The sequence below is a fragment of the Xenia sp. Carnegie-2017 genome, unplaced genomic scaffold (genome assembly GCF_021976095.1).
Source record: "Xenia sp. Carnegie-2017 unplaced genomic scaffold, XeniaSp_v1 HiC_scaffold_25, whole genome shotgun sequence".
Classification (NCBI taxonomy): Eukaryota; Metazoa; Cnidaria; class Anthozoa; order Malacalcyonacea; family Xeniidae; genus Xenia; species Xenia sp. Carnegie-2017.
In genome coordinates, this window is record NW_025813488.1 from 4,388,264 (window position 1) to 4,402,766 (window position 14,503).

Genomic DNA, 14,503 nt, shown 5'->3' on the forward strand with positions numbered 1-14,503 from the left:
GTTGTTGGTTAATTAAGTAAACATACCTGTGTTATGATAACAGCCCAATGTCACTACGAGAATAGTGGTACCGTAAATGCTCCAATAAACGCCTCCTATCAAATCTCGTATCTAATAAAGGCCTCCCTTTGAAGTGTGGGATTATCAAAAGAACGACCTTTGTCTCAAAGACGCTGCCCCACACATGAACATTCTGATATCATAAATCATAGTGAGTAATCAATTGTGTTCAGAAACAGTATTTTTTAGACTAAATTTTGCTCTGGAATTTATTAAACGCCCCCGGCGTTTATTAGATTACGGTATCCGTACGTGTTTTCTTCTAATAGTATAGTTTTTGTTCTTTATTTCACACTGGAAGCATCATAGAGATTTATTAATACAATGTACAACAGCAAAAGAAATGACGTCTATGTTGACTTCAACGTAGGTCGGATCAAGGTGTTTGTTTTACAATAAGAATATGCAGTTCATAATAACAAATTATCATAAATTATAACTATAAACGTTATAATTATAATTTATGCATTTTGACATTACACGTTTTTCATTTAGGAATATTGTCGTTACTCTAGTGGAAACACTATTCCATGTTCCCAGTTTGCACAAATAAACTTCGTTTCATTACAAAGTTTTATAGTCGTTTAAGACATCTAAATATAGTCAACTCATCATCATTTGTGGATTTTTTCTTAAATATTGGAATGCATAATTTAGAAGAGTCTTTACGTGAAGTGGCTTGTCTTGGTGACCTACAGAAACTTAAAATGTTGATAGGAGCTGGTGCCAACTTGAATTCTCAAAACTTGGTCAATGGTTGGACAGCATTGCACTGGGCTGCTAAAAGGAACCATGTTGATATTGTTTCTTTCTTGTTGGATTGTGGAGCAAGCTCTTCCATAGCATCGTACAATGGTGAGATGCCAGCAAATGTTTCTACAAGTAGAGAAGTCAAGGAACTTTTATTAAAGGACATACAAAATACAGAGAATGATAATTTTGATAAAGGTACAGCTAAGTTTTAATAGATACCTCAGCATATGCAATATCACCATCTCATCAACACATATTGATACACAATGTGTATTATACAGTTGCTATCTCACTGTTTCAACTTAACTTCTATTTCATTTTATTAACCTACTATCTTGTCTTCCTGCAGAACTTTTAAGGGTCTTAACGACTTGAAATTTCCATTTAATTTACAAAACTATAGTATAGGCTGTCAATGATGGTGTTTTTATGTTTTTAAAGTTAGATAGTTTCTTGTTTTCCCTGCTGTCCACATTTGCAACATTTATTTTCATAGTAATATTTACAGATCAAAAGTTGGGGGTGTTTGAAGCTGTGAGTCACAAAGTAGATGATGCTACATCGAAATCAAAGTTTGTTCCCAATTACTTGCGCAATCCTGAATTTCCATATTCCGAAAGTGCTGAAGCATTTGCCAAAAGACTTGGTCTCTCCAACAGCTCTAGTTCCTTGAACAAACTATGGATCAAAAGATTGGAAGTAATTATGAAAATCAAACTGCTAGTTGTTTTAAAACATCAATTGCGAACAAGCCAATACCTCTATCTTCTAAAGCTGAAGAAGACACTCTGGTTCTAAAATGTAGACTTGCCAATAGCAACGAAAAAGATTTTATTGAAATTGAAATAGCGCATTCTTGTTTAAAGTTTGAGACGTTAGTAGCAACATGCCTCTCAGAGTTTCAAATTGATAGACAAAAGTTACAAAAGATCAGAAAGTTACCAAACACTATTATTCGAAATGATCGTGATGTTAACAGACTTATTCAGTATCAAGAGATAGAAGTTGTTGTTGATAAATAACAAAGTTTTCTGTTGGCAGCAGCCAATTGACATGTTTGATTAAAATTTTTGTGCCAAGTATTCAGTAAAAATATTTTCTTATAGTTTTGTGTGTGATGTGTATTGTAATTGTATACAACACTTGAAGTTTGAGAACCCTATCTTTGAATGGAAAGAAGCATAACAGCTATATAGATAATTTGAATTGAATTGTTATTGAGCAATAGTAGTTGACAATTCAAACAAATATTTTAAACAATTACATTAAACGGTCGATGTTTTTGCTTTTCAAATTAATGAATAATTCAATTAAGTCAGAAGGCGCGTGAATTTTGTGACTGTGCACTTTGTGACGTCTTCTTGAGATGGATAATCAGCTCTACACTTATTGTTCCGCACCACACAGGCCAGGGCAACAATCTTGCCAAGCAACGTTGTTTGTTAAATTTCAAAAGATTAATTTTAAATCAGGACTCAGGAGAAAGAGTTGAACTTAATCGAGTTCGTTCTATATTGACTTTTATTTGAATAACTAAGAACTTCCTGTAATCTGCCCAAAAAATCACCTTAATTGGAGAATTCTAGCACTTTAACAATTGTTCTCGATTGAGAAGGGAATGTTCGCCCTTGTCTGTTTTATTGTGCAACTAGCCGAAGATAGCCCGACATATTTCCGAAGTCATAATTATTCAACTGCCAACTTTCATGGCAAGAGATTTGACTTCAAATCTAAAATTTAAGAAGGCTTGTTTCGATTAAAATTTCAAGATAAGAACTTTGATTTTATGCTTGCTATTGTATCAGAGTATGGTGTGATTTGTCAACGATGTTTTTGCAATGTCCAATTCAAAAATTGTCGAAATTGAACGCAACGTTGGTGGAAGTTTTGGATTTAGCGTTATCGGTGGAGTTGATACGGATTTACCACCAATGGTCTGTGCTTTAGTTCTTAATGGTTCAGCCCAACTAAGCGGAGAGGTATTTATCCATTATATTTTTTTAACTTTTTGTATTATACATATTTTTCTTAAAGCTCTAATTTAAATTTAGCTACTGCTTTGAACAAACTTTTTAAATTTAGCTACTGCTTTGAACAAACTTTTTAAATAGTTATGATTTCCATTTGTTTCGAAGATGTTTTGCTTAATGAAAAGTGCTTAACTTGAAAATTGTGATAAAATATATAAAGTTTGCTTTCTCATAACGACTTCTGTTTTCACTGACTTTTATAATTTTAAAATGAGGATGTTTTATATTCTTATTATGTTACAAAGCATCTGTCAACAACCGGCCTTTTGTCGTATTTAACTACAAATCTTTGTGGTTTTAACATACAATCTGTTGTAATTAGAATATGAAATATTGTTTATAAGAAAAGAGTTGACCATATATCGCGTGTTCTGTCTTTGGAAAAGAAAGAGGTCATTTAATTGCGACGGTTTTCTTTGGAAAACTTTCATACAAACTTGAGTACAATATGTTTACAATTTTAAGAAATATTGGACTGAATATGACTGACATCAATAAATTTATAAATCGATTGTTTTTCGTGTCAGAAATCGATTTTATTTAACAATCTTATATTCATACTTCAATAAGTAGGTGAAATATTTTATGATTCTTTGATATGATAGAAAGTTTACATCAGTATGTGATTGTGTTTACATATTAATTATCATTTTAATTTCTACTACCATTTAAGGTCACGTTCATTTGATAAAATAAAACACGGTTTTAAAAGGCATTAATGTTGCACAAGCATCAATGTCTGTGTCACTATTGTTTCTTAACTAGTTAAAATTGTTGAAACATACTGTATGCTTTGTTATTCTTTAAACGATAAGATGAAACATTTGCTAATTTTTTAAGGACTTTAATACTGAAAAGTAGAAATGTCAACATATTTATTGACAGTGTCACTTTGTAAAGCAAAAAAATTCAATATCTGTTAAAATATATCTTCTCTCATTCAAATAACTGAATTTTAATGTTTGGTCTCCATGATTTTGCCTGACTTTTAATTTATTTTCAATTTTTTGTTGCCAAATCATATACATAGTCAGGTTTTTAAAACCAAATAACAATGAAAGCAACCACATACAACTAACAGAAATTTTGTCTTTAAATGCAGATTCATGTTGGTGATGTTTTAGTTGAAGTTAATGATGAGTGTGTCAGTGTTATGCCTGCTAAGCAAGGTGAGAAATGGAATTTTGGGAACATTTTCACTTTGGTAAAACATTACAAACTTTTCTCAAGTCAAGAAATTCTACATTCATGCCTTTTGACCGTCATTAAAGAAAACCTTTTACTTTTCATTATATTGATAAGCATGTTATTTGAGCTTTGTAATTTAACATGTTCTTTGAAACCAGTTGTGATACTTTTTTAATATTTTCATGCAATCCTATGTATAACTGCATGGGCTCTCGGGACATTTATGAAAAGCTGGCAACCAGCGACTTACTGACTCTTCTTACTCTGAATAAATAAGAATATGTGAGATTGTAAACTTACTAAACTATATGAAAAATTGAAGTGGATACATTGCATACAACCTCTGCAAAAGAGCTCTGACTCACTTATCGTTTTGGTTGAAGTAGATTGTTTTAATTAATGTTCATTCAAATTGTACTTTACAGTTGTGGAAACAATAAGAAAATCACCAGATCTTGTGAAATTAAGATTAAGAAGAGGTATTGAAATCATTTGATAAAATAACATTTATGCTGTATATTAGTTGGTTTCAGCATGATTTCTGGGTTGCCTCGTTCATTTTGACAACATATCAGCATCTTCAAATCTTACCAATTCCTTGATTTCTGGATTTGTAAAAAGTACTAATTCAAGACGAGTTAATGGTGGTGTTGATGACGTATTAACTATTTGTATTGACACGTTAAAGTAATCCTCGTGACTTATTGACTTATTGAATACACTGTTATGGCGCAAGGATTTTTTTTGTATCATGGATTTTTATTGATTTGTCGATTTTGCTTTGTTTTCTTTACTTTTATAATTTGAACAATTATCGACGTATTTCCGACAGCTTTTCCGCTTTCCAAATTGACTTGGAAGCCTGGAAGGTGTATTGGCAATCTCTTGTAGTTTCCTGAAATATTTCGAAGTATTTAGTGATCATTTCTTTGTATTTGTGAATGGCTTTGCTTGTCAATCGAAACTTTAATAAGGTTTGCTTTTAGTTATTGACCGTCGACTTGCTAAAGATAGTGTATATTTCACATTATTCCTTTAATTCATCATACCTGTATTAAATTTTATAAACTTGTCGTGAATCATCATGTCTAGACTCTGCTATACCGTCTGCTTGTTTTACTTAAGTGATTTAATTTTTCTTTAAATGAGCAGGTGACCTAACGAATACACGTTTTTAACTATATACATATATTCAGTGGATTCAATCATTATATTCCGTATACTGTGTAAATTATTATATATAATGATATTTGTAACAAAACGTGATTGTATTTTTTATCGATATCAGAATTGCCACCGCTCACAGTTCATCATTTCATTTCCAATAGACGTTTTCTTGTGTGTTTATTCTTCAACGTATAACAGTAAAGAAATTCAAACTAGTAAACCGTAGAATTTGCTGTTTTCAATGAACTTGAAACATTCTTCAGGCGTAAATTAAACGTGACTCATGCTTTAGACAGAGCTTTAAAGTTTCATATTACACAAATTTCGTGTATTTGTTTGTATACAGGAGTTCGTAGTTCATTTTATTGCAAAATTTTTGTACGCTAGGTTTTAGTATGAACATGACTGTCTTAGCATTCACGGAAGGAAACGAGGCCCTATGATTTTATTGAAACGTGGTTAAACAATTTACAAATTGAGCGATATAAATATCAATAAATTTTATTATTGATGATAATTATCAAAGTTTACCTGCTAGTTTTACAAACTATGATTATTATTGTCGTTAAATATTTTATCATTTATCATTGTGGATAGTCTTGTTATCTTCTATGTACACGTATTTCGCTATTTTGTACATTTGACGTCTGAATTTTAAACTCCAGCTGTGCTCTAACGGAAGTGTGTTATCTTATTCTCTAATTTATGTGTTGTCTTTATTTTTTACTTTATATTTCATATACTGACTGGTATATAATTGCAAAATGTTTTACTTTTCAGTTGTTTCCAACAAAGTACTTTAACTTTTAATGTCGAAGGACTATTGATGCATAATTATAAATGTAAATCTCGGATGTTGATCTGGAAATCCTTTGTTTCTCGTAGATCCTGCAGCGGCCGCTCGTGCCAGGCCTCATTTAAGACGTTACTCGGTCGAAGACCCTAAAAAGGCAAGTTTTCAACATCGAAACATCAGCAACTTTCGTCGGACAGCGTCTCTACCCACCAGAAATTCGAGATCAAAATTTTTAAATCCCAATCAAGAAAGCACTGTGGTCAAGGAAAACAACACAACTGGAAGAATGACCAAGGGTAGACCCAGGGTGGTTGGAGAGGCAGACTCACTCACTGGAATTGAAAAAGGTAAAGATTTAAATCGCAAGGATAAAGAAAGCAACATTTAAAGATGAGGACGTTGGTCTGGAATAATCAAAAACTTGTGTTTCTTCATCAGATCACTTGTGATGAAGGAACTATACTGAGTTTCATAGTTGGTAAACATAATACCATTTGTAATGAAGACTGAAGAATGCGAAAACTCAAGTTTCAACATTAGATTACTGAAAATGAAGACCCTAGCTAGACTGGAGTAAATATGGACTTGAGTTTTCACAATAAACTTCTGCTAAGGGCACTGCAATGCACAGTATAAAAATTATGACTGATCATTCCTGTAGAATCAATAGACTGCTCAGTAAGTTCAGATATCTCACACTGCTGTACCTTATATAGGTACGGATGGGATATTTCGACGTCGGTCAAGTGAGCGCAGTGGCAGTTTTAGTAAAGTTTTGACGTCATTTCCTGCACATCCTGGTCCACCCCGCACGATAGAAAACGCAAAACGGACAAATGTTCGTTTTGCCTCACGCAAACTTGACATAAAACGAACGACGTCAGAGCAAAATACATTAGCACCAATAGGATCTTCGTATAGTGCCAGCTTACCGGAGATCGATGTACATCATGTAAAACAAGGCAAAAGATCCGCACAGAATCAAGCTTGGGAAAGATGTTCCAGTACTGGGGATGGATTGCGTAACGAGTGGTCTGCTTATGAAATGACATCCCACATACGTAGGGCTGATCATCAAAGTTTGACTAGTAGTAGTAAAAGCTCATTGCCGAGTTCATTGAATCAGAATTCGAAATTGTTTGGAGAAGATTCACCGATAACATCATTAACAAGAAGCCCTTACTCCTTTCGAAAATTTCAATATAACTCAATTGACGAGAATGAAGACGTTGACCTAAGAAATAATGATAAGATAGATGATGGACAACAGATGAACAATACTGATTTAAACGCTCAAGAACTTGCGAGGAAACTTTATGAGTTTGACGGCTTTGATCGAAATGAAATCGCCCCAATGTTGTTTAAAAAGTAAGTCGTGGCTTCAATAATTATAAAAGGATCGCTTTTGTTTTGTTTTGTAACACTAAAATAATTTTGTTGAATATTTTTAGGTATTAAGGCTGTGTTTGTTCGCATAAATTAAGAACATTCGAGACTTTTTTTGTTCGATGAATACTTGTTTTACTTTTCTTATAGTTGTAGTTATGTTATCCTCAATTGTTAGAGAGCGAAAATTTTGCCTGTTTTTAAAAGTTATTATTTGACACTTGCTTACAAAATTTATCAACGGGCATATGGAACGCTGTATTGAAGAGTTTTATTGACGTCTTCGATAAATACAGGCTGTTATTACTTGTCAGTCGAAGAATATAAAATTTCATTTAAAAGAGCACTTTATATTTAAGTGCTTTTTAAAACAGCCATAGTAAATTATTTCCGCGTGGTTTTGTGTTTTGCATATAGTATGTACTCTATCTTTCGTTTGCTTATCATTAGCTTTGCAAGTACAGGAAGTATATTGAATTTATATATATATTGTTGCTTGGTAACATCAAATAAACACTTACCATAAAGGAATAAAGTAAAACTAAAGTAAATAAAGTAAATCTTTTGTAAAACTGTAGTATTTTAAAAAGTAACTGTTTTGTTTACGAATGTATTTCACGTTCAAACTAATTTTCTGTGCGTGTATCGATTAGGGATCATTACAAGGTTTTATTTTAAAACATGCCCCACCATCAAATGTAAAGGTTTGAGTTGACATTGAAAATGCATGGATTCGGAACACAGATTAATAATGAATACTTAATGAATTAATACATTGTTTTGTTGCATGCTTTATCAATTTTATAACGACAAATCATTGAAAAGTCTATCGTAAATTCCTAACACTTTTGGCATTTAAAAAATTATAATGGAGCATTCTGAAACCAATCTAACTGTAGGAATTTCCACTCAAGCTTTAAACACATAAAGTTTGATATTGTTAAAATTTGACCGTCTGCAAATTAATTTCATTAAGTAACGTTGCGTTATTAAGAAATTGTAAGAAATGTTAAGAGATTAATGACTACTAACTAAAATTATTCATTTCAAACTTTTCATCAATTGTCGACGTGCTACTTGTAATATGTAATTTAAAATGCCCCTTAGAGGTATCCATCTAGGACGACTATCTATAGCTATAGTTTCCATTTAATGACAAACAAACATTCATGTATCCACGATTTTTTGTTATTTTAGTGATGAATTTACGAAAAACGTCGCATTATTATACATGAAGAATTTTGACTTTAACAACAAGGACATCGTTGAGGCATTGAGGTTTTTATTTCAGTTTATTTTCTTCTCTGTGTTTTAATATCCAATATCTCTTTCCCTACAGCCCAGAAGAATTACGTAATTTCTTTCGCTTTCCAAAGACCTTCATCATTGCTAAGGAGAAAGCTGTGACTTCCATTGTTTAACTTTTAACATAGAATTTATTTTCATCATGTTTTTTGTTTAAACTTTACTTTGATCTCTTATCTTCAACATGCAGCCCCTTTGGAGCAGGCCTATACGCATCATTCCCCGAACACCCACCAGTTCGGTAGTATTTATTTTTCTGCAAACATAAACAATGTTTTTCATTTTAGATTGTTGCTTGATCGGCTTAATCTGTTTGGTGAAACGCAAGAACGAGAACGAATTTTGGTTGCATTTTCAACGTGCTACCACGAGTGCAATAAACCATCATATGGTTCTATAGGTAATTATTGAACCATCATATGGTTCTATAGGTAATTATTGAACCATCATATGGTTCTATAGGTAATTATTGAACCATCATATGGTTCTATAGGTAATTATTGAACCATCATATGGTTCTATAGGTAATTATTGAACCATCATATGGTTCTATAGGTAATTATTGATCATATGGTTCTATAGGTAATTATTGAACCATCATATGGTTCTATAGGTAATTATTGAACCATTATATGGTTCTATAGGTAATTATTGAACCATCATATGGTTCTATAAGTAATTAATAAACCATCATATGGTTCTATAGGTAATTAATAAACCATCATATAGTTCTATATTAGGTAATTAATAAACCATCATATGGTTGTATTGTTAATTTAACTGTTAATGTTACATATTTGTGTCATAATTTTATATAAAGGCAAAATTCAGCAACTACAATTTTCTTTGTTTTTTATTAGATGCCGTTCACGCTTTAGTTTGTGCCATTATGTTACTAAACACTGACTTACATGGTCAGGTATCTACCATTTTATATCAACGTTCCTTTATCAAGCTTTTGAAAACTTTAATCAAATCAAACATGGGTGTGTTTTTTTATTTTTCTCTCTAAGCAAACTATAAATCGACGTATGAAACAGGTGGATTTTGTTAAAAATCTTTCTGGAATGTGCGATGGCAATGATTATCCTGCTAACTTACTCAAGGTAATATACGTCAACATAAATTTTACTTATGAAATGACTTTGTTTATAAAGACTGTTCTCGTCCTCCGATCTTGCTTCATCATTACAAACGTTAACATAATGTATTTTTAGTCTCTGTACACCTCGATCAAGTCACATCCTTTGGAATTTCACAGGTAAATACATAAACAATTTTCACGTGCAAATTATCTCTCTTATCATTGCAATGATTGAATCTTGTGCAGGGAAGATATACCAAATCATACAATGGAAAGCCACAAATCCAACGGAAAAGAAGTAAAAGTAAATTTTCGATCACAATTATTTTTCTTCTCATTTCTAGGAAAGCCATAAATTGATAGGACAATCTATATAATCCTTGTTAAGATCAATCAAAATATCCCTTCGTATTTTATCAGTTTTATTTTTAATATCAGGACTCAAATGGAGGAAAATTTTCAGGCAATTCAGCACTGACCGGGGTAAGCTCATCATATCACTCTTTACAAATAGCTACAATATACTGTATGGTCATATACTCATGGTTGTTTTTGACTACTTAGTTCCAATCAGACGAGGAAGATGTAATTTACCGGCAAGGTCTATTGTATAGAAAATTAGTCGTAGACAGTGGTGGCAAGAAAGGTAAGCTTCTTTTTGGAAACATAGATCATGCGAGGTTTTAGCTAAAGATCAGAAATATTCTGGAATAAGAAGTTAGAGGATTTTTAGATGTAAATGTAGGAAAGGCCTCTCTATATACAGTATCAGTTTACTCATAATAACTTTAAATTAATCAATAAAATAAAAATTATAATTTTGACCGTATCGACCGCACAAGGCTTACGTACTTGTGATGAAGTATTTGTGTTCGTATTTAGCGTCGGCATGGAAACGAAACTGGCAACCATTTGTGGCGACTTTACGTGGAATGGTGATGTATTTACACAAGGTACATTGATGTTAATGCAATAGGTATTATGTAAGGCTTCGCTGTCTGAGATAAACCCAGTCTGCATTGTAAATGAGTGGCGAACTTAAGCTACATGGGTAGTGGTTAAGCTGACGGAAGTTTTAATTGTATCATAAGTCAGTGGTCTATTTTCATTAATAAAAGCTTTTGAACATGTACATGAACATGAAAAATGTTCATATGACAATTGTATTACGAGAAAGAAAAGGGATACGATGTCAAAAGCAATGTTAGAACTTGTTAAGAAGTTCATTCAACCAGTTGTCGAATAATGTATGAATGAACTCAATCTTTAAATATTTATTTATTTATTAGCCTGATGAATCGCGTAGTTTTAACGATACTCGTTTTGCTGTGGGCGCTCATCACGCGTTTGCAAGTCCTGCGTTCGATTATAAGAAGAAGTCGTTTGTACTTCGGTTCATCACCGCTGACTGGAAAGTACTGCTATTTCAAGCCAGGTAGCTACTCAATATTATACGAGCCAGGTGTTACGGGGCATGTTTTGAGTATTTGAAAGTGTGACAATGATGTTATACATCTTAATGTCTTGTTTAAGTGTGTGTATTTTTCTCAATGAGTAGTATTTTAATAAATGTTTTTGACTTTCATTTGTCTTTCAGAGACAAAGCTGATATGTTTGCATGGGTCGAATGCCTGAATCTAGTTGCTGCCACATTTTCCTCACCACCACTTCCGGCAGCTGTCGGGTCACAGTATGTATGACGTAATCACTACTATGTATAAGAAACTGGTACTAGTAGGAAGATTGAAGCCGGAAGTTGGTTCATTTGCTTTTGTTCTACAAAATCACACTTAAATTTGTGTTTTCATTTGTTTTCTATGTTTGTTTTACAAATATAAATACTATCAAATGGACAGAAAGACTTGTGAAACATTTTAATCGCTAAAACATAAGAAACTAAATCAACTTTACTCCCAGTTGCGTTAACTTCAAGTGACCTCATGGCAATATATGAAATAGTACTTTTTTGAAGAAATGTTCGTGATAACATTTGCTAAATACATCAATATTCATTTTATAGCAAGCGGTTTCAGAAACCTGTTTTACCTTTTTCAAAAACTCAGCTAACTTTGGTGCGTATATTACAAAGAATTTTGAATTGTTCTAGCAATTGAGTATTCATCATTTTTTAATATAAATGTCCTGTTTAGGCGGAACAGTTGTCCAACCACGAGGCAAAGGTAAGAAATCATTTTTCGATATTAGTGAACAAAAATAAGTTTTGCATATAAGTAGCTATTTCAACGAGTTTTCTATTGCATGTTTGCAGACTTCTAGAGTTTTCCCGAGTCGTTAAAAATATTTAAAACACAAGATCTATGTATTATGTCAAAATATTTAGTCAAAAGTATTTTCATAGTCAAAGTTTTTTCAAATTACATCTATGTTACTTCATCTTGTAGTCAAAAGACATGGCAGACACTCTAATTGATCATTTAAACAATGAACCTAAAGGCGTTGATGTTAGACATCGTGACATAATTGAATGGCAAGAAAAAAGAGATTTCTACGACTATGAGGTACATAAGCATTAATTACTGTAGATATAAAGCACACTACCTAGACATGTTAGTAGTTAGTTTTTACGTTGTTGACCACGATAGTGCATTTGTAATTTAGTCTTTGTTTAAAACATCTAATAAAACTTGGATTTGACTAAAATTAATCTTCGTGGGTGTTGTCGTGTTTTCAACAAAATCAAAATCATCTTGATTTTCATTCCTTTTTAGTACAAGCGTTATCGTTCGTATGCGAATATTTTAAAGAGTTCAAAATTACAAGCACAGGCTCCAAGGAAGGTCACAAGAAAATCCAGTAATCCCGAAACGTTTGGGAAGAAAAATGGTTTTCTAAACGAAAACTTGCGTAGATTTAATTCTTTGGACAATATAGTAGAATCTCCTGAAGGGAGCGAAACGAGAAAAATGAGCCACCGAGAGAGTTATTTCATGGCTATTCATCCCGGATAGTATGGTTTGTTGACAATATTGTTGAATAGCATTGTCATTTGTCGTTCTGTGCTTCAAATAAGCTCACTCACAGAATCCTACCTTTCAAAGAAAATGCACAAGACAACATCTTGGTGAGAGTTTTCAAATGCAAAACATCGCTAAAAGGCATTATAATAAAATTGCAGTTTTTACTGTGCCGTCAGAGAAACGGGGTTATATGGTGCGATTCCTTATCAAATCTCTGAACTTTAGTTCAACCCTCAACTTCTACCCAATTAACTAACGAGCCATAGTTGATTGGTTGATCGGTCATAACCGAGGGGTTAATTATGACAGAGAATCTATTTTTTAGCAAAGGTATGTTAAAAAACGATGTGTTCCCATTGCCTGCAATGATGAATGAAATCAAAGTAACGATCTGTCTCATAGAACGTTAACTATGAGCGTTAAAAACAAAGTAATATCTAGATTACTTTTTGTTTTATTGGTAGTATGAAGTGTACAAAATAGAAATATTTATTCCATTTTTATGTGAATTTTTGATAAAATATAAAGAGTATTTATTTCTTTTAAAAGAAGAAAGTTTTTGGAAATGACGTCATCTTCGTTGTGAGTGGGTTGTCAGAAAAAAAAAATACGCAAACCTTGGTAGTTTTAAGGGTCAGTTATGTAAAAATGATAACCATCTTAGGATGGATAATTGCTTCCTATATTTTAGGGAATTTCAAAATCTATTTTGATTTCAGTGTTCATGTTTCTTCTTTTGTTATCAAGAGTCAGAAGATTGTGGTTTAAGTATTTTTGTAACAATTTCTATTTTTCAAGAAAGAGATTAGTTTTAATAAAAAAAACAACGATACACTCTACCAGATGCAATACATATACAGTATATACGTTACTTGCATAATACATATATCTTGTGTTTTTATTGGGGGTGCAGTGGTAACAAGTTGGAGACTAACTTATCGTAGTTATCATAAATACGTCATTGTACGATAAATTCAGTTAGTAAAATCATTTTGATAAAAAAATAGGCTGCTCTGATATAACTACAACAACAATGGTCTTCCCATGCAAACTGTCAAATCGTTACTTTGGGAAAGTCATGGAATTAAGCGGAAGTCATATTGACCTTAAAACTCTTCCTAATTACATCAATGTAATAAAGCATTTGGAGTCACAATTAAGTATTTATGCCATGTCATAATGAATGTGCCATTTCTTCATCTCCTTATACTCAAGTCACAGTAAGGATGATACATAAGAAATCAATATATTTGATCTCCTTTACCTATGTCACATTATTGATGTGCCAGATCTCCTTATACTTATGTCATAGAGACGACAATACATAAAAATTCAATTCACATAATGTACTTCGCTTCATAAAACAATGATAGTATGCATAAGGAATCAACAAAACTGTAGCATATGCAGTAGCCATGTTCCAGTAGTGGAAAAATTCTTGCTTCTAATGCAACCCATCATTTTTGCTCTTGCCATTGTTCTTATGGGGTAATTTTTTCATGGCCTTGTCTTTACACATTAACGACTGCAAACTATGACAAACTGTTAGAAATTACGATGTTCCTGTTTATTGTTAACAAAAACAACAGGTTTATCTTCAATATAGTTCTAATATTACAAAACAGGCACTTTAAACACTTCCCAAAATTTCGTTTCTCAGAAGTCGTGGACAGCTTTTAATAACATTGCCCACGCCTTTTATAAAAGACAAGAAAAGATTAAACAACTCCATGAACAGTACTAAGATGTTTCATTG

The 14,503-nt window shown here is 32.4% G+C and overlaps 3 protein-coding genes and 1 long non-coding RNA gene across 6 annotated transcripts in view; 3 read left to right on the forward strand and 1 right to left on the reverse strand.

Moving 5' to 3' along the window:
* Positions 1-304: 304 nt before the first annotated feature.
* LOC124453241 (ankyrin repeat domain-containing protein 40-like) lies at positions 305-2,091 on the forward strand. Its single transcript, XM_047004018.1, is given in 3 exon segments — positions 305-1,008; positions 1,322-1,605; positions 1,608-2,091. Coding segments are annotated over 3 exon segments (816 nt in total). The 5' UTR covers positions 305-704; the 3' UTR covers positions 1,836-2,091.
* A 348-nt stretch (positions 2,092-2,439) lies between these two features.
* LOC124453234 (PH and SEC7 domain-containing protein 1-like) lies at positions 2,440-13,629 on the forward strand. Of its 3 annotated transcripts, XM_047004009.1 has the most exons (20): positions 2,441-2,792; positions 3,946-4,012; positions 4,457-4,510; positions 6,084-6,341; positions 6,711-7,362; positions 8,578-8,658; positions 8,973-9,085; positions 9,546-9,604; positions 9,699-9,791; positions 9,903-9,946; positions 10,016-10,073; positions 10,208-10,252; positions 10,334-10,415; positions 10,652-10,722; positions 11,059-11,204; positions 11,367-11,459; positions 11,790-11,841; positions 11,920-11,949; positions 12,172-12,288; positions 12,499-13,629. In XM_047004009.1, the coding sequence occupies exons 1-20, from the start codon at positions 2,652-2,654 to the stop codon at positions 12,736-12,738; spliced, it is 2,496 nt and encodes an 831-aa protein (XP_046859965.1). In that variant the 5' UTR covers positions 2,441-2,651; the 3' UTR covers positions 12,739-13,629. The 3 variants fall into 3 exon arrangements, with proteins under 3 accessions (XP_046859966.1, XP_046859965.1, XP_046859967.1); XM_047004010.1 differs by lacking the exon at positions 4,457-4,510 and having other exon boundaries at positions 2,440-2,792; XM_047004011.1 differs by lacking the exons at positions 2,441-2,792; positions 3,946-4,012; positions 4,457-4,510 and adding an exon at positions 4,924-5,005.
* Positions 4,403-5,634, reverse strand: LOC124453242. Its single transcript, XR_006951026.1, has 2 exons — positions 5,081-5,634; positions 4,403-4,926 (listed from the first exon to the last, which is right to left on the reverse strand). It is a non-coding gene; the product is annotated as an uncharacterized LOC124453242 (long non-coding RNA).
* Positions 13,630-13,656: 27 nt separating the features above from the next.
* Positions 13,657-14,503, forward strand: part of LOC124453233 (transcription elongation factor SPT5-like) — a 33,517-nt gene continuing 32,670 nt past the window's right edge. Inside the window, exon 1 of the mRNA XM_047004005.1 lies at positions 13,657-13,669. The gene's annotated coding sequence lies outside the window, so the exon portion shown is untranslated. The remainder of the gene's footprint in view (positions 13,670-14,503) is intronic.